This window comes from Delphinapterus leucas, chromosome 3, assembly GCF_059928025.1.
Source record: "Delphinapterus leucas isolate spDelLeu-1000000601 "Yukka" chromosome 3, BTC_Dleu_Yukka2, whole genome shotgun sequence".
NCBI lineage: Eukaryota > Metazoa > Chordata > Mammalia > Artiodactyla > Monodontidae > Delphinapterus > Delphinapterus leucas.
The window spans coordinates 117,611,959-117,636,770 of record NC_143131.1 but is presented as its reverse complement, the minus strand read 5'-3'; the positions used below and the strand labels follow the sequence as shown (position 1 = coordinate 117,636,770).

General features: G+C 34.0%; 1 protein-coding gene across 4 annotated transcripts in view; it reads right to left on the bottom strand.

Annotated features, from left to right (window-relative positions):
• Positions 1-1,109: 1,109 nt before the first annotated feature.
• The window catches only part of MATR3 (matrin 3), a 49,750-nt gene continuing 26,047 nt past the window's right edge, over positions 1,110-24,812 (bottom strand). For 2 of the 4 annotated variants that reach the window (XM_089908477.1, XM_022588916.2), the window contains 14 exons: positions 20,652-21,739; positions 15,610-15,671; positions 14,475-14,516; positions 14,034-14,146; positions 13,728-13,780; positions 13,173-13,298; positions 12,539-12,664; positions 12,185-12,352; positions 8,052-8,183; positions 7,675-7,718; positions 7,192-7,567; positions 5,447-5,813; positions 4,830-4,951; positions 1,110-3,780 (listed from right to left, as the gene is read on the bottom strand). In XM_089908477.1, the coding sequence (XP_089764603.1) occupies positions 3,730-3,780; positions 4,830-4,951; positions 5,447-5,813; positions 7,192-7,567; positions 7,675-7,718; positions 8,052-8,183; positions 12,185-12,352; positions 12,539-12,664; positions 13,173-13,298; positions 13,728-13,780; positions 14,034-14,146; positions 14,475-14,516; positions 15,610-15,671; positions 20,652-21,563 (2,694 nt within the window). In that variant the 5' untranslated portion in view covers positions 21,564-21,739 and the 3' untranslated portion in view covers positions 1,110-3,729. Of the gene's footprint in view, positions 3,781-4,829; positions 4,952-5,446; positions 5,814-7,191; positions 7,568-7,674; positions 7,719-8,051; positions 8,184-12,184; positions 12,353-12,538; positions 12,665-13,172; positions 13,299-13,727; positions 13,781-14,033; positions 14,147-14,474; positions 14,517-15,609; positions 15,672-20,651; positions 21,740-24,812 lie in introns of those variants that run through there. The other 2 variants (XM_022588917.3, XM_089908478.1) reach the window with 2 other exon arrangements.

The window sequence follows — 24,812 nt, the reverse complement described above, 5'->3', positions numbered from 1 at the left end:
CATTCTCTACTGTGCATGTGGCTTTGCATAATTCTGAAACTGTATGGAAATTATAAATCTAAGGCAAGAACTATAATTTCAAGGGAAGGCCAGGGCTAAAAGTCTTAAGATAAAGCCTTTTAAAAGTATTAATATAGCCTTTTAAAAATTAATCATGTATTACCTGACAGTCTTCTCCCTCAGAACTTTTCCAAATTAACTAGTACCTTAATTGAGCTCTAGCCTGTGTCAACTATAAAGTTTATAATTCAGCAAATTATACATGGAGTGATGAGAGGTACCTACTTCCATTTTGCCATTCACTTGAAACTTCAGTAAATTAGCTGTTCAAGATTTTATTAATGTTCCAAGCAAAAGACAAAGGGTTGACTTGGGAAAGCAGTATCTAGGGCTCTGAAATGGGTGTCTCCCATTAACGACTCTTTAAAAAATGCTTTGCGAGTGCCCCCAAATAATGATTATTTTCCAACATTCCCCTTATTTTTAATAGTAGCAAAACCAGTACTTCAAGCAACAGTTATCTAAACCAGGTGTTTGATTACAACTGCCTAGCAGTAACACTTCAGCTACAGGTAAACCAAAGTGTGGCCTTTATCCTTGACATCAACATCACCTGGTAACTTGAAAGATGGATAATTATTAACACCCACCCTACACCTAGCAAATCAGAAATTCTAAGAACAGGGCCCAGCAATGTTTAAATGAAGCTTCCGGGTAATTCTGATGCATGCTAACATTTGAGAACCACTAAAGGAAAAGAATTCACAGAACCATTTTGTTTACATACCATGTTGGATAAGAATCTTGATCTTTCCCATGACAGTCAAAGGACCTGCATCAGACTGGAGAGGCACTCCAGCTCAACAAACAGCTCAAGGTCCTTGTCAAGGGAATATAATCTCAAATGCATAACCATTCAATACTTTGAGCTTTCAGCTATCCTAGGCCATTTTCTGTGATGGAGACCAATACAGAAGAGTACACAGCTACTCACTCCTAGCCCTAGTGCATATTATCCTAACCAAACTGTCTATACCAATTTTGTTACTGATTTGATTTAAAAATATAATCTGTAGTGTTTCTACAGATTTCTACTACATACCGTGAGCCTCTTTTGTCACAATTTTTATTCATGATGTTTTTACAGGTCAAAGCCACCAAAAATGCACTGTGAACAAGGTGAGGCATAAATATGTGTACCGTTCCCCTTTTATAAACTTAATGCCACAATACTTAATAGGGTATACATCCTTTTACTTGTCCCCATCACCCTAAGGGGTAAAAGAATTCAGAGAAAGGATATAACCTTTAAAAGGTCCTTGCAATCATACCATTTTCTAGAGGAGGTACTTCCTGGTGTACTCTATAGCCAGAAATTCACCTTCCTCATTAATAAAATCTTAAATTATTTTTAAGATACACAATACTACAGCTAGCCAACTCAAGCCTTACCAGGGTCACTCTCATATGCCAAATTTATCAACAATCGGTTAAAATAAAACTGTAAAACAAACATGAAGGTGTTTACAAAAGTTTCCTTTGGGCTTCCCTGGTGGCGCAGTGGTTGAGAGTCTGCCTGCCGACGCAAAGGACACGGGTTTGCGCCCCGGTCCGGGAAGATCCCACATGCCGCGGAGGGGCTGGGCCCGTGAGCAATAGCTGCTGAGCCTGCGCGTCCGGAGCCTGTGCTCCGCAACGGGAGAGGCCACAACAGTGAGAGGCCCGCGTACCGCGAAAAAAAAAAAAAAAAGTTTCCTTTACCCAGGATTAACAGCAGATTAAACTTAAAAACTAAAATGGTGGTGGGAAAATTTTCAACTTTATAGCTGGTTAAAGTGGAAACATTCCTCTTAAATAAAGGTTTGCCGTAATCTGGGAAATAGCTGTTACAGATTTATTAATCACTAGCAATTTATGAGAATTTCTGCTTTCAAATGCTATCAAATGAAGATATTAAACATTCTTTTCTCCAACTTGGTATATCTAACAAAGTAGGATCTATGAAAAAAGTTATCATTGACAGAAAACAATCAAGGGATTCCTTGATTTGTGTACACAAAATGCTTTGTGTAGCTGCTGTTAGTTAAAAGTTGGAGTTAAACAAAAGCGGGTAATTAGTAAAGGCCAAAATTAAACTACAGAAGTAAACTGGCAAGGATTTTTTGTGCATGTTACATTTAAAAAAGTGTCATCTGCCCCTCAGTGGTAGATCATAATATTTCTTTCAACTATTTGATATATCCTTTAATACACTTGGACCTAAGAGTTTCAAAGAGAATCCCTTAAATTCTTATTTTTTTTAATTAAAAATTTGTTTGACAATAATTTCTTATACCTATAATCCCAACAACTTTGAAAGGCTGGTAAAACCAATTCTTGTTATTACATGTTACTTCCAATTTTATCGTTAAATACTTAGACATGTCTAAACATGAGCTTTTACCATTTCCTCACCCGTAACATCTTAAAACTCCAAGGTCTTAAAAAACTATGAAGAAAAAACCAAAAACCAAAAACTATGAAGAGTCCCATTTTCAGTTATGTAACAGGAACAAGAAATCCACCAGCACTAAAAGCTTTAAAACTCAGATCTTTAGTAGCAGTCTTTAGAACACTCTAAATTAAAAATGTAATAATTTGTTAAAGCATGCAAAAAGTGTAACAGTGAATAAAAACCACAACTGACAAATATATTGGTTAACATTTCAAACATGTATAACCAATGAACATGGCCTAGGTTTTTTTTTTTATTGGTACTCACTTCAGAAACTTGAATCCACAGATATAAGCAGTATATAACCAGAAAGTTACAAGTAAACACAGATTATACATGCAAATTTCTGTTCACAAAGGTCACATATGCAGTATATGAATTAGAAGCGTGCGTCTAAGATTATGGCCAAACTGTTTTTAAAATGCAGAAATGTAAAATTACATCTTGAAAATATGAAGAGATGGTCTACATACTTCAAAAATCAAATGTGCTTATACCAGATGTATGACAGCTACAGGATTCAAGTGACAAGCAATATCTCAAGAAATTAATACTGGTCAAAGAGAATGGGAATATTTTTACATTTCACTGAAAAAGACATTGACTACTAGAATACGAAATCTAGCAGGAACTTAGGGAAAAAATTACAAAATCTAAAGCCAATTACTTAGTATTTCTTATTACCTAAACAGCATGACATTAAAAGAAAACTGCACCTGCATTTTAATTACCAATCTCACATTAATGAAGTTCTCAAAAATTGAAACAAAACCAAAAATGCTTCGAACTGCAAATGAAAAGTCTGCAAGGCTCAGATTAAAATGTGGAATGTTTCAGATGAAAGTAATAAAAATACAATTGGTTTTGTTCTTTATTGAATGGAATCAAAAGTTTTGACATTTCTTTGAAGCTTGGAACTACTAAATTTCACTTCTCTGAATGTTTCTACGTATCTTTCTTAGTGGTGCAAGTGTCTTAAGTAGCATATGAAGTCAGTCTCTAACAAGTATTTCTGTCTGTTACCATTTTGATAAAACAAAAACAATTCTTCATTAACTTAACCGTATATGTATTTTTGCTATAACACTTAACACATGAACAGACGTCTATTATTTTTCCACTATAACAAAAGAGTACAATAGTTTTCTAACTATCTGTATTGTATTTAAAAAAGGTTAACATTTAAAAACAAAGAACCATTATTTTCTTTGAAATCATTAAGCTTCTTGCACATCTTAAGCTTCCTTCTTCTGCCTGCGTTCTTCTGCCAATTTATTCAGAAATTTCTGAAAAGAAAATAGAAAAAAATTTTTTACAAGGATTAAGTCACCGCAGTGAAACATAACAAATGGATTAACTCCAAAACAAAATATTCTATCCATGTTTAGGGACTTGAGTCTAATTTAACTATAACCTTAGCAATACTTTTAAGATCCAGTTATTCTTATTAGGCAGGTATGAAACTAAACTGGACACCACAGTAAGGCATGGGAGAAAAACGGTAAAACATGAAAGCTATTTAATGTGCAATTAAGACTAACTTACAGAGATGATCAAAGACCATAACAGCCACACAGAAGTACTGCTACACCCCAAGAACTTAGTTAAAATGACATATATTTATTCAATGACCCTTCCACTAAGCCAAGCAGACAAAATATTTATATTAAATTGCTGCTACCACTGAAAATAACCACTGTTCTTAATGCTCTGCTTTATAAATCAGTGTTATCTACAATTATGAATTCTTTAACTCTTACTTTCAAGTTTTTCCCCATTATTTATTTTAATACTTAGTCCTTAAGCCACTAAAACACCAAACTTCAAAATATCCAAACAAATTTGTTATGCTTTAACATGTTGTGCTTTTTTAATGTATCCTTTTATCTTTATATCCTGTTGATCATGAAACTTACTGAAGTGTCATTATTAATATATAATAATTTAAAGTCAATGTAAAAATCATTAAGTATGAAGGGATATGGCACTTTATAAAGCTGGCTTTCAGGCCTCCAATATCCAAATTAGAGAAATCACAGTCTAACAACCATTTGAGAATACTCAAATAACTTTAACTATACCAAAGAATTTATAACATTTAGAACTATAAATTTAGAAATTACTCAATTATCAACACTTAGTTAAGAGTGTTTTCTAGAAAGAGGCTTAATTAACAGATGTTTCTAGAATTCATTAAACTGCTCAAGGCCCATCAATAAAGAATGTTATCTCCAGGATAAAGCATGCTGGGTCCACAGACAGTACTACTTTCCATAAACTTATATGATTTGCTAGTTTTCACTAAAGAACTCTCCTCTTTTAGATATAGCCTTACCTTTAATTTCTGATAATGAGGAAGGCTGCTGCAATGAGTATTCTTTGCAACTTCTTCATTTGTATAAAAGAGTGAACACAGCTTACAGTAAAACCCTGTTTTAGGTATCACATAGTCTATACCTAGAACACAAACATACATTCTTACAAATTCAGTAAACTGAAGATTTTAATAGTGTTCTCAAATCTTTTTTTTCCTGTCAATGTAAGTTGAATGAGGTAACATTTGTGACAAGTCTAATGTAGCCTAAGCTAAAACAAAACAAAAACCATGACATTGTTAATAGTTTGTACTTAATTGATATTTAAGGTCCCACACCTAATTGTTCTCTTAAAAATACTGAAATAGAAAAGGTAAACAAAACAAAAAGCAATGTGAAATTCTCAGAAAACTTTATGAGAAAAGAGAACATATTATGGAATGGTAACAAAAGATAATACAAAATCAGGAGACATGGGTAAGAGGAAAAAACAATGTTCCAATTAAGATTTACAAACTGTTTTGCATAGAAGTAAATTAAGAATGTTATCAGAACTTATGTAAGACCAATTTTAAAAATCTTATTTAGTAAGAGTTTGGGAAGAGTGAGAGGGGAAGAACAAAGCCTTAAATCTCACCAACAGGAACATTGGGCTGATACGGTCCAATTCTATACTCATCTGGGATTGTATAGTCCTCCTTGTTTTCATCACTTTGGCCATCTGCGTTTTCACTTGTATCTTTGTTGGGATCATCAGCATTCTCAGCAGATTCAGCACCTGGTTCTGTATTTTCCTCATTTTTAATTCCATTTTCCAACGCTGCTTCGTTTTCTTGGTCAAGTTCCTCGATCTTGTCCACCTTAATTTCAACCAAACCATCATCATTTTTGTCACCAGATTTAAATGCCATGCCCGATTTACGAAGTTTCTGAAGTTCCGAATCTTCCTCATCACCAACCTCATCTAGAGTGACAAAACCTTCCATACTCCCTGGGAAACGACGCTGTTAAGAAAGACAAATTTACTCTGCAACAATTATCCTGCAGCATCCCTTCCATTTGCTTTACTTGAAGGGAAAGGGATAGCGTCTTTGCCTTCATTTTCTCAAAAAAAAAAAAAAAAAAAAGCTGACTTCTTCCTTTTTCCCCTCTAAATTACTAACCTTTCAAAAACACCTTAGCCTGTTTTAAAACTAAATAATCGAAGGCTTGCCTCATACAAAGAGCAGAAAATAAATATGAGGACATTCATATTCCATACTTTCTGAGACTATTCTGCTGCTAGGGAATGTATCGAAGAACTGATTTGGTAGTTGAAAGATGTCCTTCAAAGAAGGTATCTTATGGTATAAACCTTGCTTAGAGAACATTCAGTCTAAAAATAGCACTGTGGTTTAAAAATCAAGCTCTGGAGCATGACTGCTTTGGTTTAGATTTTGGCTCTGCCATTTATAGGCAGTATAACCACAATCTACTCAATTTTAACATATCTCGATCTGCTCATTCATGAAATGGGGATAACAAAGTATCTATGGCATAGGATTATAAGAATCAGTTAATCGGCACACACAGAGCTTAGGAAAAATTACAGCATGTAATAAGCGCTCAATAATTATCAGCTCTTAAGAGTGCAAACATAGCAGCCAGAAAAAGAATCTCAAGACTAACTTTTTTGACCAAGCCATCAAAAACTGGAGGTAAGTATTAGTTTCCTAGTAGCTGAGTACTGCTTAGAAGGAACCAATGAAATAGGATTATAAAAATCTCATTTCAAGACCCATTTATCTTAAGGAGCTCCAAAGGGGCTCCTTAACATAGGTAGTCAATACACCATGGGTCTCTTGAGTTACTATTCTTTTACCATGTACATATTTTTGTATTGATACTCGCCTTATATGCTCTTATATGTGACGTGTTCTAAGAAAAAATGTTTTAAAACCTATTAAAATATCTAATCAAGGTTACATTTCTTTAATAGGAAAATTCTTCAAATGCAGCCATTTTTGACAAAAGGTTTTTAGTGGCCTGGGTCAGTTAAGTTACTGTAAAATTCATACCCCATCTTTTAAAAAACAAGCTGCACCATAAAGGCTGCCTACTACTACTTACACACTACCACTACAAAACAGCATCATATGTAGTTTTAAGTCTTTCTCCTTCATTACTAAAAAGTTCCCTTTGTGAACTGACATTTTTCTTTTGAAAATTAGTCCTATTTAATCTATTTATTGCAGAGTTTAGATTTCAATGTTTTTATTATTCGTATCTACTTTTTCCTAATATAAGTGACTTCTCTTTACTGTGACCCTAATATATATAATTTGAAACGTTTATCTGATCTCATTTTCTACTAAAACAGGTCAACACATAATCTTCCTTTACCTTTTTAAGCTTTTTCTTGGCAGTTGCTGAAGCACTCGCATTTGCATCTTTTTTCACAACTTTGTCTGAAGGTTCCTTTTTCCCATCAGATGCCACATCCCCTAAATTAGCAAGATCTGTCTCATCTCCCACTGAACTGCCACTTTCTAGCAGTGCTGCTGCTTCTTCTTCATCTACAAGTAGCTCATCTTCAGATTCAAGAAGCATGTTAGGTTCTTGTTCTGCCTGGTCATCCTTTGTATCTTTTTCACCATCTTCTCCTGATTTCTCTTCTTGTTCTTTACCTTCGGTTGTACTTTCAGTCTTCTGGGAACCATCAGTTTTGGATTTCTTATCACTTGGAGATTCTTTGCCATCTGGAGAGTAAGACCTTTTCCTGAAACCAAAAGATACATCTGAATTAATTCACCTGAGCTGGAAAACAAAAGTTTTTAATATACTAGTGTACACAAAGACACAGACACACACACAAAGGGAAATTACCGGGACTTATCTTTTTTCAGTAAGTCAATGCCTCTGTTGGGAATCTAAAAGACAAAATTTTACAGAAGTTAAATAAATGTATTAGAATTTGTAGTATAATTATCCAATTAACTAATGACTGATGACCGTCCTTTATATATCAACTAAGCTTATTCAATCTCTGTAACCATACCTAAGAATTTAAGCTGAATATAGTTACCAATTCATTACAATCAACATTTCAATAGAGCAGTGAATAATAAACACTTTATTAACAGAACTCTGTTCAAATAAAATCTATCCTATATTCTTGGCATATAAAAATGTTTATAAGAATGTCATGGCTTGAAAAGCATGAAAACAAGCTTTATAATGAAGTAGAATCAAATACTACATACCCTGAGTACCAATTTTTTGTATTTTTCAGACAGGTCAACTTTTACACATCTCCCTTGAAACCAAAGGGCCTTTTTCAAACAGTGGTCAACCATTGCCATTGCATCTTCTCTGGTCTCCATCTCAATAAAGGCCTGAAAACAAAATTAGCAAAGACATTATTTTTCAAAGAATTGTACAGAATTTTAGAGCTTATTTTTTCTACCTGTTAGGAGAATTTAATCTTTAGTATAGAGATAGCAGTAAGAGTTAAAAATCACCCAGTGAAATAAGGGCAATTTGTCAGATTTACAAAGTATCTTGTCCAAATATTAAACCACCTGTATGCAGTCTTTTTGCAAAAGTAATTAAAGTACTAAGCTTAGAAAATATCACTCACAATACATTAAGGAAAATAACAAAAAATTAAAAAGTAAAAGTTAGGAAGGATATAAACTCATGTTGCTACAAAAGGGTTAACGAAAAAGAAAGAAAAGATGCTCTCCTTACTGTGAATTTTAAAAATGAAATACAAGTATGACATAACTTAATCCATCCATTAAACTCACATAATTTGAAAAATCTTTAATATCCAGTGTTTGCAAAGCTCTCACTCTCAGACAATGCTGGTGTGACTATAAATGAATAGTATTTTTTGAAGAGCAATTTGACACCATCAAACTAAAGAAAGCAAGTATCAGGATCCAAAATTCCAATTCTGAAATTGTACCCTTCAATCAAATGCATAAATTCACATGCCACAAAGTCCACAGCAGCATTAATGGCACAGCCAAAATACTAGCAACTCTAATATCCATCAACTAAAGAAATTAAATTCATTACAGTTTACTCAATGGAATCATATACTGTGGAAAACAACAGTATGATATAATCCCATTTGAAGTAAGGGGAAAAAGTATACCTATATACACAAAGGAAGATCTTTGGAAGCAAACTCAGGAAACAAATAGTGTTATTAACCAAGCAAGAAAAAAGATCTTTACTTTCCACTTTATTTATTCACTACAAATGAGAATATTAAACAAAAAACAAACAAAACTTAAAGCACTTTGAGAATTAATCTTTAAATAGAGCTTTACTGGAGTATAACTGCTTCACAATACTGTTAGTTTCTGTTGTACAACAAAGGAAATCAGCCATATGCATACATATACCCCCATATCCCCTCCCTCTCGAGCCTCCCTCCCAATCCCACCTCTCCAGGTCATCTCAAGGCACCGAGCTGATCACCCTGTGCTATGCTGCTGCTTCCCACTAGCTAACTATTTTACATTCGGTAGTGTATATACGTCGATGCTACTCTCACTTCACTCCAGCTTCCCCCCTCCCCACTCCATGTCCTCAAGTCCATTCTCTATGTCTATATTCCTGCCCTGCCACTAGGTTCATCGTTTTTTTTTTGATTCCATATATATATGTGTTAGCATATGGTATTCGTTTTTCTTTCTGACTTACTTCACTCTGTATGACAGACTCTAGGTTCATCCAACTCACTACAAATAACTCAATTTCGTTTCTTCTTATGGTTGAGTAACACTCCACTGTATGTATGTGCCACATCTTCTTTATCCCATCTGTCGATGGACATTTAGATTTGGTTCATGTCCTGGCTATTGTAAATAGTGCTGCAGTGAACACTGTGGTACATGACTCTCTTTGAATTATGGTTTTCTTAGGGTATATGCCCGGTAGTGGGACTGCTGGGTCATATGATAGTTCTAATTTTAGTTTTTTAAGGAACCTTCATACTGTTCTCCAAAGTGGTTGTATCAATTTACATTCCCACCAACAGTGCAGATGAGTTCCCTTTTCACACCCTTTCCACGGGCCTCTCACTGTTGTGGCCTCTCCCGTTGTGGAGCACAGGCTCTGGACGCGCAGGCTCAGCAGCCACGACTCACGGGCCTAGCCGCTCTGCGGCATGTGGGATCTTCCTGGACCGGGGCACGAACCCGTGTCCTCTGCATCGGCAGGCAGACTCTCAACCACTGCGCCACCAGGGAAGCCCTAGATTTTTTTGATAATGGCCATTCTGACCAGCGTGAGGTGATACCTCACTGTAGTTCTGATTCGCATTTCTCTAATAATTAGTGATGTTGAGCAGCTTTTCATGTACCTCTTGGCCATCTGTATGTCTTCTTTGGTGAAATGTCTATTTAGGTCTTCCGCCCATTTTTTATTGAATTGTTTTTTTTGATATTGAGCTCCATGACTTGTTTGTATATTTTGGAGATTAATCCTTTGTCCATTGTTTCATCTGCAAATACTTTCTCCCATTCTGAGGAGTGTCTTTTCGTCTTGTTTATGGTTTCCTTTGCTGTGCAAAAGCTTTTAAGTTTACTTAGGTCCCATTTGTTTATTTTTGTTTTTACTTCCATTTCTCTAGGAGGTGGGTCAAAAAAGATCTTGCTGTGATTTATGTCATAGAGTGTTCTGCGTATGTTTTCCTCTTAAGAGTTTTAGTGTCTGGTCTTATATTTAGGTCTTTAATCCATTTTGAGTTTATTTTTGTGTATGGTGTTATGGAGCGTTCTAATTTCATTCTTTTACATGAAGCTGTCCAGTTTTCCCAGCACCACTTATTGAAGAGGCTGTATTTTCTCCCTTGTATGTTCTTGCCTCCTTTGTTGAAAATTAGGTGACCATATGTGTGTGGGTTTATCTCTGGGCTTTCTATCCTGTACTGTTGATCTATATTTCTGTTTTCATGCCAGTACCATACTGTCTTGATTACTGTAGCTTTGTAGTATAATTTGAAGTCTGGGAGCCTGATTCCTCCAGCTCCGTTTTTCTTTCTCAAGATTGCTTTGGCTATTTGGGGTCTTCCGTGCTTCCTTACGAATTGCAAAATTTTTTGTTCTAATTCTGTGAAGAATGCCATTGGCACTTTGACAGGGATTGCACTGAATCTGTAGATTGCTTTGGGTAGTACAGTCATTTTTACAATATTGATTCTTCCAATCCAAGAACATGGTGTATTCTCCATCTGTTTACGTCATCTTTGATTTCTTTCATCAGTGTTCTATAGTTTTCTGAGTACAAGTCTTTCGCCTCCTTACGTAGGTTTATTCCTAGGTATTTTATTCTTTTTCTTGCAGTGTTAAGTGTGATTGTTTCCTTAATGTCTCTTTCTGATCTTTCGTTGTTAGTGTATAGGAATGCCAGAGATTTCTGTGCATTAATTTTGTATCCTGCAACCTTACCAAACTCACTGATTAGTTCCTAGTAGTTTTCTGGTGGCATCTTTAGGATTTTTTATGTAGAGTAGAAAATTATGTCACATCACCTGCAAACAGTGACAGTTTTACTTCTTCTTTTCCAATTTGGATTCCTTTTATTTCTTTTCCTTCTCTGATTGCTGTGGCTAGGACTTCCAAAACTATGCTGAGTGGCAAGAGTGGACATCCTTGTCTTGTTCCTGATCTTAGTGGAAATGCTTTCAGTTTTTCACCGAGTATGATGTTTGCTGTGGGTTTGTCATATATGGCCTTTACTATGTTGAAGAAGGTTCCCTCTATGCCCATTTTTCTGGAGAGTTTTTACCATAAATGGGTGTTGAATTTTGTCAAAAGCTTTTTCTGCATCTATTGAGATGATCATATGGTTTTTATTCCTTAATTTGTTAATATAGTGTATCACATCGATTGATTTGCGTATACTGAAGAATCCTTGTATCCCTGGGACAAATGCCGTTTGATCACGGTGTATGATCCTTTTAATATGTTGTTGGATTCTGTTTGCTAGTATTTTGTTCAGGATTTTTCTATCTGTTTTCATCAGTGATATTGGTCTGTAATTTTCTTCTTTTGTGGTATCTTTGTCTGGTTTTGGTATCAGGGTGATAGTAAATTTGGAAGTGTTCCTCCCTCTGCAATTTTTTGAAGAGTTTAAGAAGGATCGGTGTTAGCTCTTCTCTAAATGTTTGATAGAATTCGCCTACTATGACTTTTAAAAAACTACCACTTGGCTAGAAAATTTATCTATAATAAGCTAAAGAACCACTCCACCTTGGATGCCAAATTACCTCCCCACCCTTTCTTCACTACAAATGAGGATATTAAAAAAACAAAACGAAACAAAAAACTTAAAGCACTCTGAGAAATAATATTTTTCAAAACTTCAACATGTATATTACCTGACTTTTCATCCTCATCAGTATATAATTCTTAATTTTCCCATAAGGCTCAGCAAGCTTGAGGACAGCACTGTCAGAATAGCCAGAATGAGGTAAATTGCTGAGATGTATCACACGTCCAAGCTCTTGTTTTTGATCAAACTTCTGGTCTGGCTTCCCTTCAGGTTTCTTTAATAAATGGGGAAAAAAAAGGGAGGGAGGGGGAGTCAAACGTTGGTAGGTATGCCGTAATTATTAGTTAATAGTTAAGATTATCCTAGATATTAGCAACAATTTAAAATATCTGTAAGTTAGTAAATATTAAAATGATGTATCAAATTGTTGGTAATACAAATCTGGAAAAACAGATATTACCTTTATTCTTTTATACTTCTGGGATAAATGAACTCTCACTGGCTTGCCAAATACTAATGCTGGTGTAGTTGTATAATAATCCACTGCAGCCTGGGCATCTTCTGTGGTTGCCATTTCAATAAATGCCTAAAATGGCAAAAAAAATTATTTCCCCAAACCAACCAAATTCCACACTGCCCAAGTCTTTCCAAAAATATTTAATCATTAAATAGAAAGCATTTTCAAGAATCTAAAAGCAAAACAAGAAACCCAGCATTGCTAATTTGCTATTTATTAACGATCACCTCAGATTTTGTTACCGTCATGATAGTAAAACTATCATTTATTATGCCTACTGAATCTGAAATAATTCGGTGCCATTTGGGTAAAAGTTTGAAATGGTTTTCCAAATAATTATTCTTATATAGCCCTTATAGTAGCTGCAGTGTAATAATGACAATGTTACTGCTTAAGAATCACAATTTATAAAGTTACTAATAATCCATCAGTACTAGAATTTATTACTGATTAGTTCAACTATTGGCCCTTTGCTCTATATTACATTCCATATTGATGATTTAAGCTCTAACACAAAATTATGTAATCCCCTTAGGAAATATTTTAGTGATCAATAAATACTATACTTAACTCATACCTCATTAATTTTATTTAGAATCAGATGATTTGAAATAACTCCAAATGGTTCCACCAGCTGTAATAGTTGATATCTCAAGTTTTTCCCTCGCTGGAAATCCATGATGTGAACAACTCGGCTAGTTTCCTATCCATTAGGAAAAAATCAAGTTAGTAAACAAGTCTCTTTAGAAGCAATACGAAACAGGTTATGTATTATATTAAAACTTTTATAATCTACAGCCAACTGGAAAAAACTAAATATTTAAAATATGTCACTGGGGCAAATCTCAAAGTTCCAGAAAACAGTATCTGCACTGATATTTAAATTGACTACCTTGTACATAATTAGATAGCAAAGTTCTTAACTTTGAATCAAGGTGAGATCTCTAGACTATGGACATAGGAAAACAAAGTTTTAATTCTTATCAAAGTCATATATAAAAGCCTGATGATTTTCAAACTAAAGCAATCTTCCTAATAAAGACTATGACACAAATTCAATTAGCAAGGATTCAAGTCAAATCACATTCCCCCGAACAGCTAAAACAGTAAAAGCAAGAGCTTTATTACTGACCACTCTGCCCTTTTGCATGTGTCTTGGTCCTTGCAGGTTTCCATTTCCAGCACCTTTATAGGGAAAAAGTATATTTTTCAGTCTTGTAATAAATATACTTGCGCTACCAGGCTATTTTAATTGAAAAACAGACATTTTTCAAACACAAATGAAGGATATTACAAATATCATATGAGTACCACATGTCTTCTCATGCAATGTTATTTCTGAGTTACAGTTCTATGACACTTCTTTTGCCTAACATCACTGCATTTAATTTTTATGATAAAAGCTCTTAGGGAAAGGTAACATGAATTTTATAATCACCCAGATTTCCTCTTGGTCCAACTGCTGGTCCCCCAAGATGAAATGAGGGAGGCGGAGGTCCCAGAATTCCTGGTGCTGGGTTTGTAGATTGCTGCAACATGAATGGATCACCCCTAGTATAATGTGAAAACATAAAATACAAAGCATGATAAAGTCCATCAGAAATAACTAAGATTTACTGCTAAAACATTTGTATGACTATGATTCCAATCTTTGGGGGCATTTATGTATGAAGTAACTAGGGAAAAATCTATAACAATAAAATAAAAATTACTACATAAGATTGTTTCTAGAAATTCTTTCACCCACAGTGACTTTTACCAAACTCTCATATTCAATAAAGAAATTAAGAAAATATTGTTTATGAAATGTTGAAAAGTTTAACCTGAATTCCTTACATTGATCTCCTTTACAAACAATAGCTTAAAAAATTTAACTTACATTGTGTGTCCTGTATCATTGTCAGGATTCCATTCTGGGTAGCTTTAAAAAGACCAGAAAATTAACTTTAAAATAAAACTGTCCTATTCACAAAGTAGCCTCGTTTGGCCTTTAAAATAGAGATTATTCATTAGTAAAGTTATACAGAGTCTAAGTGTTAGAAATATTACAGTTTAAAAACATGACATGTAGATATTTCCAAAGGAAAATTTCAGAGTTTCAAATTAATCCAAATGAAGGAGAATAAACTTGTTCTGTATTGCCTGAAAATGTAGGTAATGTATGTTGCAATTAAAATACTCCTGTATTTGGTTTTTTTTGGCCATGCCACATGGCTTGTATCCCAACCAGAGACTGAACCCGGGCCCTTGGCAGTGAAATTGTGTGTAGTCCTAACCACTGGGCCGCTAGGGAATTCCCTATATTTGTTAATTCACAAAGAGGAAAAGTGCTGCATGAGGGACTGGAAATGTGGATTATATAGGGAAACAAAGACTGACCACAGATTTTCTTTCTCCAATATTAAATACCAAGAGCAGAGTTGAGTTGTGGCACTAGACAGAAAGGACAGCCCCAACAGAGCATAGCATACGTGAAAATGGCCACTTCAGTGAACAATGGGTATCATGTGCTATTTAGGCAGGGAGATTCTTTAGGAATTCAATTTCATTCTAGCAGCTTAAACTCAGAATCAAAAGTATCTCAAAAGCAAAAAATACATCCTGAAGGGTTTTGCTTGAAAACTAACTTGTAACTTCTAGTAATTTCCCCCCTTTCCACATCTTCTATATTCTTAGAGCACGTATTACTGTTACTGCAAATGCTCTTATGAACCTGTTCTATGTATCAAAGGCTATCTTTAAGTCTATTAATTCTTTCAATTTGTATAAAAGAACAAACGTTTATTAACCCTAGAAATAATATTAAATAACAAAGTACCACTACCACTGCATCTAACATCCCATATACAATTCCAGATCTAAACATTTTGTTTGTAATTGGCATTGCCTGGACAGTATCAACTATGCAATAATAACAATGTGGATATTACAAGTAAACGGTGAACTCCCCAAAGCAATCAATGGGTGTTTCTGATTCACGATAAGGATGCTTTAAAGGTATTTCAAACTCCTACATTTCAAGAAGAAGCTGGCATCGACGACTGTGACTTGCTCCATTGATATGTTGACTCCACTCCTGTAGCAAAGTAAATTAGCAGAATTAACAAAAATAAAACTAAGGTATTTTCATTTGAACCATTCAAAGTCTAGGATGTTAATCTATACATAGTATAAGCAGAACAAACACCTGCCCATTCACTAATCACACTGAATTAATTTAAAACCATTTCTCTGAATCCTTGTAGCTTGATCCTGCCCTCAAATACGCCATGCACATTCTTGGAAAAACTGGATAACTTGGTTAATATACTAACAGACCTGACAGGGAAAAGATATAGAGTTAATAAAGATCAAGAGTAGTAACTGACCTTGAGATCAGCAGGCATATTAATTTCTGCTGTGGACGAAACTGAATTTTATTTACGTATCATTAGAATTGCTTTTATAGAACTCTAAATATGATAAAAATATCCATGCTTATATCACTTTAGAAAATATATACTATAAATGTGAATAATTAGTTAAAAATAGTATCTTTAATTTCATCCAGCCTTTGAGGTATGTTGCAAGTGTACTACAGCCATAAAAAGCTAAGTTGATTCAACAGGAGTGACTTTTCTAGAAAATGCTCCCATTTATCAAAAAACTAAACTCCCATTATATTTCCCAAAATCAGAGAAGCAAATTTTAGGAGTGTCCATTTCTAAATTTTAGGGAGGAAAACATTTTATTTCTTCAGTATTTGCTCCTGTGTGATTATTTTAAATTTGAAGGGATTAATTTTTTCCTATTTTATGCAAATAAACTTTCCTTTCTTTAGTTAAAAATTCACATGTAAATGATTAACATTTTAGGCAATATAAGAAAGTTAGGAAAAGTAGGCTTTGCTGCCAGACTGCCTACATTTAATTCCCAAGGTGCCACTTACTAGATGTGAATCCTTCGTATAAGTTATTTAAATTCACTGTGATTCAATATTCTCCTAGGATTTTGTGAAAAGTAATGAATTAATAAAGGTAACCTGTTTATCAGAACATTGCCAGGCACATAGGAAGTGCTAATAATAAAAAAATTTTAGAAAGAAAGAAAAGCAACTATTATTACATTGCTTATAAAGAAAGCTATCTTGTTTTACACTTCCCGCTTTACAAGTATTATTGTTTCACAAATCCCCACAAAATAAGGCAACTTTTCCAACACCCACACTACCTAATACATTATATTTGGAATATAAAACATGGTCAGGCAATGTTTTAAAAAGGGAGTCTCACTTACAGCTGAACTAAAATAAGGAACCAAATTACAAGAGACACCATTCTGAAACTTTTCAAAAAGTTACTTTATAAATGGGATCTAATTTTTAAAAACTAACTTACATTTTGAGAGTTTACACACATTTCTATGCCCTACTAAAATTAACTAAAACTGTGAAAGAGGTAAAATGGAACACATTCAAACAGAATGGTACTTCTAAGAACTTGGGGAACTATCTCTCAAAGCTGGATTGTCTTTTTAAAATAATGGCTAATAAGTAAGGAACTGGAAGAGATCTCTCCAGCTGGCTCTACAACCAGATATTTGGGATATAAAACATTTCTACTTGCAAAGCAACAGACCACCGACTTGTTGGAGGCCACTTTAAAAATGGCTGTAACCAAGAGGCGCCATAGGTGAAGTTCACAAAATTCAGAAGCGGGATTAAACAAATATGTTAACTTAGAATTTTCTTAACGAAAAATATTCAGATTTAAAATATCCTTGAGAAGTAGTGTGTTGGGAGAGGAGCAAAAATTACCCTATTAGGCATGCTTCTAATTAATAGGAGATGGAAAGGATATCTAGTTGACCAGAAGTTATTTATATCCAATCCCCCATGATCTTTAAAGGTTCAAACTTGTGAAAGTATGGCTGGTCTTACAAAGTACTAGAAGGAAAGCCAAGATCAAAGAATCAGTTATATATCTCCCAAACCCACCCATTACTAATCTGCGCTACCATACCTGATCTTTTACTGTTTGGTCTAAGGTGAGGATTAAGAGCCAAAAGGTTTTTAAAAAAACCTATATCCTTGGATTCTACATGGAGGTAACTCTCACATCAGATTAATAAAGAGTAAGGATTCACTTTTTGAATTCAGAAGTTCTGCAGGAAAAACTACATTCACCTTGATGTCACTGAGATACCTAAATTATATAAAGAAAAGATAATTTGGAGAAGCACATGTGGAATGGCACAATAAAGAATAACTTAAGGGCTTCTAGAATACTGAAAGGAAAATATGAACTCAAGTGACAAGACAGTGAAAGGGCTGTAGTGGCCAGTTTTCTTTAAGTGAAAGGAATTTTGAGGCAAGTTTGAGGCTGTGTAGAAAAGCAACTTGATGTTCTACAATGACCTAGAAAGAAATAAAAGCAACACCATCACTGAAAGTTACTTAAAATATCAAAAATAATGATGACAAATTAGATGTTTCTCACCTAAAAGTTTCTTATTTCATAGTAAGAAGAAGTTTTGATCATGTAGGCTATTTAACGTTACTACTAAGTGAAAAGAACAGATTTTCCAAGTTATGCAGCAATACCAGAGAGCAGGATTAAATGTTAAAAAATTTTTCATTATCTACTTTCTCTAAACTCATTGATTCTACATCAGCTATAAATTAAAAAGATCCCTACTAAAAGTGAGTATTTTTTCCATAATGAAGATATCCAGAAAACATTAGCTATGTTAAGGAAACTAAAATACATTAAGAGAATCCAGGTGCTAAAACTTCTTAAAATTGGTACAATTTACAAATACCATAAATTTTGTAAACCAAACAATCAAAGGGCCTCTAAAGTAATTCTTAACTGTTTCTAAATTTGTGATAAAATACCCAAACTAGCTAGGGTACATGCATTTTTACAGGTTAAAAGTACCTCTTGCACTAGGTAAGGTGTCTTACTCTTGAATTCAAAGTTTCAAATATATTCTTTTGTCAATTTAGGTCCATTTACTATCATTATTTATTAATATAACTGTTAAGGAACTAGAAGGTAACAACATTTGGAGAGAAAAGTATAATCATATATAAAAATGGAAACTTTTTTTCTGATTAAAGTCCTTCTTGGTTTTCTTTTGTGTTTATTTACTGAATTGTTTTCCCATGTGTTAAGCAGCAAGGTTAAATTACTGCTCAAAGTCAGGAAAAGGAGACTTCCAACAACAGCTTTTGATTTATGATGACTCCAGTAGCAAAGATTTTAAGTCCCTTACAATCACTTTGAGACACTGTAACTAGCTATCTTCCTTAGAGTTTAGAGAGCCTACCTGAGAATATTTCTCGTATTGCCATTTCTGCGAACAGGCAAGAAGTAACAAAATATTTTGAGTCACCAAAGTTTAATGGACCTTTTCATTAAATCAATTCATACCAGACCTAAAACTTGAAGTTTGGTACTGAACAAAAACTAAATTCCATGATATACTTAGTGTATCCAACAAATCTGAAAAAGGAAAACAAATATGAAAAAGAAAAATTCCCTAATTTTATGAGTTTGTGGTTCTGTCTTAAATGAAAATTAATCTATGAACGTAAATCTAGCATTTGAAGTTAATTTATTTTGACACGGATTAAAGATTAAAATATTCCTTGTATATTTAAATTATTGATGCATTAATTCAAAAGATTTTTGTATTATAAGGAATACATACATATATTTAGCTAAGAATTATTCTTAAAGATATTTTTCAAAGTACTCTGTAAATTCAAATAATATAAGAAGTCTCTTCTCTTACTTATCTGAGACAAAAATATTGAGATCCAAACACAGAAAAGGGATTGATTGGTAATACTTTTAAAAAGATTAAAAACAAAATCTCTAATGACCTATATGATATAGTTTGCTCAAAAATCAACACTCACTTAAAAATGCATTTAAAAGGGATAGATGTGAAAAGAAAATGACCCTTCCAAATGTTAATGTGAAGAAAAAACCCTGTAACAGTAACCATCAAATCAGTTTCATGGCAGCAACATGTTCCAGTTAAGTACAGCACATCAGGAAAAATGGATGGTCAGATTACAGATCGAGCTAGTGGAGTGCTATAATGCTGACCTTAAGTCAACTGCACTGTATTTTGGGGGGAAAAAAACCAGTGCGAATGATTAGCATTGAAAACGTTGAAAGAGAAAAGACAATATATTTAAAAGGACATTTTGAAAAAGTTCCCATTTTGCCAGATGTGATAATTAAAGCAAAGGAGAATTAGATTTTTTTTTCCTCAAATGACTATACCAGAAGTCTAAGCCTAAGTCAGAAAAAGAACATGCTTATGAGGAACACAGAGCAGGATACTGCAGTAGTTGATTTTCCCAAGTCTCTAAAGGGATAGATGCAATATGGGATAATAAAAAGTGAGTTTTGAAGTATGTTTAAGAAAGTTGTGGAAAAGGAGAAAAAAAATGATGAAAAAATTTCAGTTACAGCATGAGAGTTTGTGTTAAAGGGAAATTAAAAAAGGAAGAATGAACTAATCTAAAATATGAAATATACTGAAACAAACACCAGGGCTCTACATTAACTCTTTCCCTGTAGCCACAGATAAGGAAAAAAAGAGAATTGTTCAAGAATACATCTTTACTACATACGAATCAGTAATTAAGACAGATGGAGAGCTGATTATCTAGCATCCTGAATGGCAGAGCACATTGACTGCAAAAAAAACAAAAACAAAAATATATATATACTTAAAACAATTCAACAAAGCAGACAAAAAACCTGCTTAAATATACGATTAAGAAGAACATATTGATGCCAAAAACCAACAAGATAATCCCAGTGGATGACAGCTTTGTGGCCAGAAGTAATCTAGGCAGATTGTATTAATGTAAAGCCCTGGTTTAAAATGCTCAAAAACAATTACCTTCGAAATAAAGTAAGTGTTCTCAAAAGTATAAAAATTCTTGATCAACTCAATGTCACCAGACTACAGAATTAGAGTAAAAGATATAGGTAAATACAGAATAGGCACTACAACGTAAAAGAAATTAGAAGTATCTGTTGCATTAACTCACCTTATTAGAATGAACTGGCAAATCACATATAGAGCACAGATGGGGATAACCCTTCGGTAAGAGTCCATGGAAGTCTTCAATATTGCTACTTGGAGGAGCGCCCCTCTTTTTCTCAAAGAGAGATCTCTCTTGTAAGGGGCCAGGACCACGTCCCATTCTCTCATACTCACTGTCAAATTTATGATAGTTATGCGAGGTCTCACCAAAAAAAGAATCATCCCTACACCTTTCTCCATCTCTTAATCTGTCATCTTCATAATCCATTCTGTCATAATAACCAGATTCTTGAGAACGACTTCCATGGTCATAATCAAGCACTGGGTTGAGACTAGGACCACGATCATCAAAACTATCTCTTCTAAAGTGCCTTTTTTCTTCCCAATCGTCCCTAGGTACTCTGTATGGTGGCTCCCGTGTAGCAGATCTGCCATCTCTACCATAACTCAATGTAGGGCCTTCTTCAGTTCTCCTCCTTTTAAGCTGTAGAAGGATTTGGGGCAAGTTCTCAGGAGTAATCTTGTCCTCTGGATAACGACTCAGTTCATCTAAGTCTCTAGCAGACAGACCAAAGCTGGCCAAAATGTTACTGGCCTGGTCTGCATCTCCACGGTGTTGAGAAGACAAAGGGAGCGGACCTCTACTTCCAATGTTAAATATAGACTGCAAATTATGGGAAGAAGTACTAGCAGAAGACAGTGCACTATGAGCTCCTTGTTGATTCAATGAAGAACTCATTCCAAGATTCATTAAACTAGCAAGGCGTGCAGTACCCTGGTTCATCCTTCCAAGAGATGCTGGCATACTTAAAGACTGGGTAGCAGCAGCAAGAAGGCCTATTCCTGCTGCAGACAGGTCACGCCCATGACCCTGCGAGTCCCTACCGAGAGATGACTGCTGGAATGACTTGGACATTGTAGAACTATCTCTTGTCTAGTTTATAGATTAAAAAAAAAATTTTTAGAAGATGGCCAAAAAGAAAGCTCAAACTAGAAAACTAGGTTAACTTTGCTTCAAAAAATGGTAACGCCAAGAAAAAGGATCAATAAGGACTGTAGAATCTTCTTCAAGCTGAGAACCAGCAGACAACTCTGTAGAAAAATAAGCAATTTTAGTCATAAATCCCTTTAAGTAGATGCCGTTTTTTTAGAAAAAAAACTTATGCATCATGTTGATTAAAAAAAAAACATTTAAGATCTCAAACTTACAAGGAATTACATAACTTAAACAGATTTCAGATGTATGCAGAGCCTGCATATAGATATTTAAAAAGTAGTCTTTCATGCTAAAGTTTAACTATTAAAGGGAATTTCATACTGAATTTAAAAACATTTCAATTGAAGGGTTAGATGTCTGAATACATCAAAATTTCAATAAAAATATAGATGGGTCTCTTCTTTTAGAAGAATAAAAATACACCCTATAGTATGATGCTTAAGTTCCAGAAGACTAAAAACAAAAATTCAAGGTCAGCAAGTCAAAGATGAATCAGTTGTATTGTTTTAGAAAATGAGACCTATTAACACTATCAGAAAGAACCAAGTAAAATCACAAGTAAACGAAGCTTAGGTGTCAAGTACCTAGTATAAGATCTAAGATCAAACACAACAGTTGAGACCTTTATGCAGCAAAATCAAATTGAGGTAAAGACAGATGTGAAGAAAAATAAGTGACTTCCTACAGTTTAAGGATTTCTGCACAAATTTAAGCCAAACAATTAACTGCCTTCTTACTGTCCATCCTGTATCAGGCAGTTGCTTATTTCATCTCTAATCTTAAAAGGTAAGGAGAACTAAATATGCTCAGTACAGAAATAGGAGACCTCCCAAGAAAAAACCCAGGTACAGGAAGTATAGGTGATTTAAAGAAGTGAAACTCCCCAAGGTAGCAGCCATCGACATTCACTTAATGCTCAGGGCCACAGCACCCCTAGAGCTCAAAACAGGTGAAAATGAAAATGAGATCTTGCTTACACAGATTTCTGTAAACATAGATTCTTTCACAAGAATAGCCCAATCACCTTGAAAATTTAAATTCTGAACGCGATCCTCCAAGATGTGTTTCCTCCAAGACGTGAAAATAATGAAATTATTTTCATTTTCTTTCTTATATTGTTATTTCACCTCAGAAATTGTTACATAAGAATTTGGAAAGCATTTGTGTGAGCTCATAAAGTACCAGTTAAACGATATACACAATAAATGTCCTAGATGAAACAATTTTATAATCACAATTACACACAGAGGTTGATAAGTCTTAAATTGTTTGCTACATAATTCTACTAGGAGGCATTGCTCAGTTAACTTTTATACATTTCATCACCCATACCCCTAAGTACTGTTAGTTTAAAATATTAAACTTTATTAATGTAAAAACCAGGCAATATTCAATAGTTACAAGTCTATTATGGGACCAATTCCACCAATGACAGATTAAAGTAAGGAAACACTGGATGAAAACAGTGGTAGAAGAAGTATAAAAAAAAGTTGCAGGCAAGACTTTAGATTTTACAAAAAGATGTAACAAAGTTAAAAAGACATAGAAATGCTATCAGAGGTGACTGGAAGTACAGAAGATGTTTTTGCACACCAAGAAAGACGAATTTGAGAAGACACTAAAGAAACTAGTTCTAGATGAGATCCATTATGTAAACTACTTAGGCCTTAAGATTAATAAAGACAAGACTAAGTGTACATCATTGGATGAAGGTTTGTTTGATATGACTTTTAAATGCCATACAGAATGCCGGTTGAAATACTGTGTAAACATTGGTAGGACCCTCTAAGTTTTCATGTATACTTTGTTTTTTTTTAAAAAAATCAATACCATTAAGAGGGTTTTTCGAAATCAAAAATTCAATGTATAGAGGTTACTATTAATTGCAGCTTTGCCCTTCATTTGAGAGGCAAAGCTCTGTATTATTGAAAAGCCAGTCTTTTGAAAGAACTATTCTTTCCCTTAGGGAAATTATACTGCGGCATTATGATCGTATGTAAATATTTTAACTGATCATATTTTAAGGGAAATAAATGATTGTTGCATTACAGAATTATTTTTCTTTGTAGCATATATGAAAATGGTGGATCTGCAAAAAGGAAAGTTAAGAGAAGTAAAGGTAAAAGGTGATAACCTTAAGACAAACAGAAAATGGATGTCAGAAAAACTAAGAAAAAGGGCAAGACAAACTATGTAAATCCCATGACAACTTGTAATTCTTAAGAATAACAATAGTTTTGTGACTCAGAGTTTCAACTTAAAATGCTCAGCTTCAACTTAAAATGCAGTCCCACACAAAGACATGAGAGTAGCATTACTGAAAAAGAACTTAAGTCAGACTTTTGATTGAAACAAAGTTCTTAAAAATCTTTTATTAGAACAAAGAAATTAAGAGAAATCAGACAAGACAGCACTGGTGCAAGAACATTTACAAAAAGTTCCTTTAGATCTTCGGTCAATGGTGAACGTAAGACGAACAAGTCACTTTAAAAGGCTCCTTTAAGCAAGACCTACTGCCTATGAAAGCACAATACTGAGAGGTTTACTAAGTTACCAAGATTTTTAAAAAAGATTAGCTTCTTTTACTGTATTTTTCCCCCATCATTATAAAGTTGCCTTTTCATAGAGATTAATAAAGCTTGAAAATAATTCCTTTGAGATAACTAACCTAGAATGTAATATCAAAATCCAATTTACCCATTTAAATTCTTTATACAATAAATTCTAAATGCCCATTAATGCAGAATCTTTCACTTCCAAAAGAGAAAGTACCTCCACCTCACCCCCAACCAGGAAACATCAGAAAAAGGACTAATTAGGCTTGCTTTACAAATGCCATTTAACTACAATCTGATATTCAAATTCTCAATGAACAGATTTAAAGCTCATTTTAATACACAATTCTAAATTATTAACCTGGAACTTAAACCTAGTTCATGATATAAGTGCTACTAAAGATGTTAGCTTCACCTTCAACAGATGAACAAGTATCTGTATGTATGGTTAAGAAATAAGCTTCAGTTAATATATTCAACCTCCACATTCCATGAATACTATCTGATACTCTTTATTGGATTTATTTTCTTCAACAATTAAAAGAAATGGAAAACTAAAATATTTCAGAAAACAAATGAAAGCTTAACACATCCAGAAAGTTCATGGAGAAAA